Raw genomic sequence first — 4,342 nt, 5'->3', positions numbered from 1 at the left:
TAATTCTCAGTATCCCCATCTCAGACTAGCTGTCATTAGAACTCTTGTACCTTCTCAATCTCATTTGTTGGCACACTTGTTTCTGTATTCCTTTTAACAATTTAAAAGTAGTCAACTTGGGATTCTAACCCAAATCAGAAAGTGTACGCTGTCCTATTGTAGAGGTCTCCTGAGCTGCCTCTTCTTGACACGTGGTCCCTGCCAAGATATCATAAGCCCAAAGAAATAGGACCACATGGCCATGGACTGGGACATCGGAAACCATGAGCCAAGCTAAGCCTTTTCTTCTTTTAAATCAATACAAGTATTCTGTGACAGTGATGAAAGGCTCAGTGACACACAAGGCAAAGAAAAGAAGAAAAATAATTTCTAACATATGCACCATAATTTAAAGCAAGAATCAGCAAGATTTTTCTACAAAGGGTCAATTAAAATTTTAGTTCTTATAGGTCAGACATAACCAAAGATTATATATAAACAGATAGGGGGCCTGCCCCTTAGCTCAGTTCTTTAAGTGGCTGCTTCAACAAAGCAGTCAGGCTCAGGTTGTTGTGGTTCGATCCCCACAACTCAAGCCAGCCAAACCTGCCCTGAAGGCATTCGGAGCCAAAAAAATAAGTAAATAAATTTAAAACAATAAAAAATAAAAATAAACAAATGAGCATGGCCACACTCTAATAAAGCCTTATAGATAAACACCAAAATTTGAGTTTAATGTAATTTTCACAGGTCACAAAATATTATTTTTTTAAAATTTCTTCAACTATCTAAAATACAGGGGGCTGGGGAGATGATGTAATAGAATAAGTGCTTCCCTGGCAAACTCAAGGGCCTGAGTTCAATCCCCGGTTCCAACAATTAATTAATTAATTAATTAAATACAAAAACCATTCTACCTGTGGAAACACAGCAGAGGGCCAGATTTAAATTGCAGCTACAAGTTGCCAACAACTCCTGCTTTAAATGCTGGTTTCTCAAAGTGGGGCCTGCACTCCAGTAGTATTGGAGTTGGAATGGGGGGCTGGTTAGAAACTCAGAGCCTCAGGTCTGACCTCAGGCATCTGAAGGAGAATCTGGGATTCTAACATTGCCACAGATTCAGTTTGCAAATTAGTCAGAGAAGCATGGGTTTAAGGTTCACGTGGACCCAGAAGCCACTCCATGACCAATCTCTGTGCTGTACCTTTCCAGAGAACTGAGTCACAGAAAGCTATGAGCCTTTCCGTACCTCATTGTCCAAGTACAAGACGGAGATGAGAGTACTGTGTTCTTCAAGCCTGGTTATGAGAATTTGCACACACACACACACACACACACACACACACACCCCTTATAAAAATTTGTCATCATCACAAATTTTTGTGCTGTTTTCACAGTCCCCTTCTGAAGTGGTCAATGCTTACCCCATATGGCACAGAGATCGAGAAATCCATCTGGGATCCTAAGTCAGTCCTGAGGACAAAGAGAGTTTCGAAGGGACTAAAGGGCATCAATTGCCCCAGCACGAGATCTTCACATCTGTCTCCCTTTAGGGAGGAGCCCCACCCATACCTCACAGTTGAGCCCCTGAACCACTAGATGGTCCTTATAAATGTTTGTCCCTCTGAGATCTCCCTAGATCTGTATCTCATGCTGCCTTTTCATTCCTGAAATTTATCTTCCATTAAGTTGCATAGTGTTCTTTACAACTTCTCTTTCTAGTTATAGATTGTAAATTTTCCCTCTGCTGAGTGTTGTAGCTGAATGACTATTTTTCATTATATTTGTAGGGCTCAGGCAAAAAAAAAAAAAGAGGCAATTCCTTTATTTGAGAATCCTGACATTTATTAGCATAATAAAACTCTCAAGATAAAATTGCAGTTTTCCAGACAGTAATTTCATTTGCAGGACACCTTACAAAGAATTTATTTTAAAGCCAGGTAAAAACCTAAAATATATGAGACATGTAGAAAGTGCAAGCCCCAAATAAAATGAATTGTATGTATTAGAGATGGAAAATTCTGCTGTTGTCTCTCACATATTAATTAGAAGGTGACAGCAACAACAGGCTGGGGATTCAGGTTCTCAACCCATCTCAGTCTGCTTTCAAAGCTGCTGCTGGAAATTGCTTCCAACTTGCTGAAAATCATCACATCACATCCCCACTACATCCCCACTCTGCATGAAGCTGTAGCTGTTTACAGTTGTAGCGAGCAGGCCTTTCCTTTCGACAGTTTCCACATTTGCCACTTAACAGATCTGCCAAAAGCAACTAATGACTTCCTAGAGAAAATTTTCTTCCATGGTATTCAGAGGTTTTGCAAAATTAAATGACTTCAACAATTTCAATTGGATGCATAGCATAGCCAAAATAAATTTTTTAAAAACTTGGTTCTGTGAAGTTCTCTTAGATATATGGTGATTTTGATAATACATGGCTACGGTTTAAAAGTATTTGGGTACTCTGAAGACAGATCCTTCCATTGGTCCACTTCATCCATTCAGGGAGACAGGGAAGGGAGCTCTTGAGTCTGAATTACAAAGTTGATGTTGTGAAGCATCCCTTAGGCCCCCAGAGGTAGAGCCTGTGCCCAATGTTTCTGGGCTATTCCTTGGTTCATGAGAGCAATCCCAGAGATGAAGATGGAGCGGTAGTGAGGCAGAGGGGTAGGAAGTACAAACAGGGGTGACATTTGCTCTGGTCACCACTTGCTGCTATCATGACTGGTTTCTCCATCTTGTAGATCTGTCAGAGGCCATATGAAGATCTGCCTCTCCATTCAGTCCTCCCAGGAGGCAAGAGAAAAAGAGATGATCCATCAGCCTGTCTCTGGTGTCCTGTGCTCAAGGGCTCGCTGCATGGGCACTGACTTGTAGCCCTTCTATATCATGACAGCTGAGGTGAGGAGCTGGGAGTGCAGTGTGGAGCGATGTGCCGCTGGTTTATGCTTGTTTGTGGCTGATCAACAGAAAGAGAAAGAACAGAGCCACAAGTGGCCAAATACATGAGGGATGGGTGAAGCAAGAAGGAAAGTAGGGAAAGAGAGGTTTGCTGCAGCTAACTAGAAAGGTTAACCAGCCCCTGATGTCCCCAGAGTCCATTTGTGTCTGTAGGATCACCAACCACTGTGCTGCAAGGTAGTGAGCACTCAAGCTGTGGATCTGAATCCAGGTCTTCTTGACCTGAAAACCTGTAATTTTGCTATCACACTCTGCTGTCTCCTCCTCTATGGCCATATGTATAGAACATGGTCATGCATAAATAGATGCCATTCCTGAGGTCCTCACTGGGAGAGTCTCCTTGTTAATATGAAGAACGTACTCAGATTAAGTAGACGGCAGAATCCAAGTCAAAAGAGCAATGATAATAGAGCTAATCATTTGAGTAACTTCATGTACACAGCATCCTAGAAGGCAAAGATCTTGTTAGATGTTTAAACACCATTCTTGGGTTAATAATTCACTCTTGGGCTTGGGCACATCTGCAGGAATGTAAAAGATCACTACTTTAATATTCCAAAACCAGGGCCAAGATATGACTCAAAGACAGAGGAAGGAGGGAGAAGAAAGATCAAATAAGGAAGACAATGCAGAAACAGCCACCTGTCCTGGAAGTTGGAATTTGGAAACCTCAGACAATTCCAGGGAAAATAACAACAAGAATGATGAATGTCATGGAGCATGTCACATCTGTGTTCTCCATATAAATATTACGCAATTTTTCTTTTTACTCCCATGACTTTGTAAAGAGTAAGAAGTAGGAAATAATGATCACTGGGTCATGCTGGAAAACTTTCAGAAGAGCTGTGTTTCTTCAACAAATGTTTACTGAAAGTCTACCATATGTTAGATTCAGGGTTCGGCACTAGAATTATTTGGAATTATCAAGACATGGTCCATGCACTCTAGAAGTGTGGTTGAAGGCAGTCATGAAGGTCATAGCTAAATTCTCCACAAAGCAGAGTGCATCCACCACTAGCAATATTTGTCCTGAGCACAGGGGTGGGGCCAGCAGCATAAACGCCAGTAGTTAGTATCACTTGGGATATACTAATCTACTCAATCTACTTGTGCTTCTGGATTATGGTAGACACTCTGAAGGCCATAAGGATTCCACTTGGGTAGTTCTTTAGCTGTCCTTTAAAAAAAGGGAAGAGTCCCAAAGGAACCCAACTGATAAAGAGAAAAACTATCATTCAAACAACAGATGGTAGTCCGGCGGGCTGTCCCTCTGTCCACAGGGCTCCTGCAGCAACTCTCCACCAGAAACAGTGATAATTTCCTCCTAAAAGGGAAAAAAAGAGAAGAAAATGTACTTACAATCAAGAAAGGTTTGTAAACATTCATTGCAAAAAAAAAAAAA

General features: G+C 41.3%; 1 protein-coding gene across 5 annotated transcripts in view; it reads right to left on the bottom strand.

The window, feature by feature from the left end:
• Positions 1 to 1,830: 1,830 nt before the first annotated feature.
• The window catches only part of Sh2d4b (SH2 domain containing 4B), a 58,333-nt gene continuing 55,821 nt past the window's right edge, over positions 1,831 to 4,342 (bottom strand). For all 5 annotated transcript variants that reach the window (XM_023701267.1, XM_023701271.1, XM_023701268.1 and 2 more), the window contains exon 8: positions 1,831 to 4,264. In XM_023701267.1, the coding sequence (XP_023557035.1) occupies positions 4,172 to 4,264 (93 nt within the window). In that variant the 3' untranslated portion in view covers positions 1,831 to 4,171. The remainder of the gene's footprint in view (positions 4,265 to 4,342) is intronic.

Source organism: Octodon degus, unplaced genomic scaffold (assembly GCF_000260255.1).
Source record: "Octodon degus isolate 3935 unplaced genomic scaffold, OctDeg1.0 scaffold00132, whole genome shotgun sequence".
Taxonomy (NCBI): Eukaryota; Metazoa; Chordata; class Mammalia; order Rodentia; family Octodontidae; genus Octodon; species Octodon degus.
This window is presented reverse-complemented; position numbering and strand designations above follow the sequence as displayed.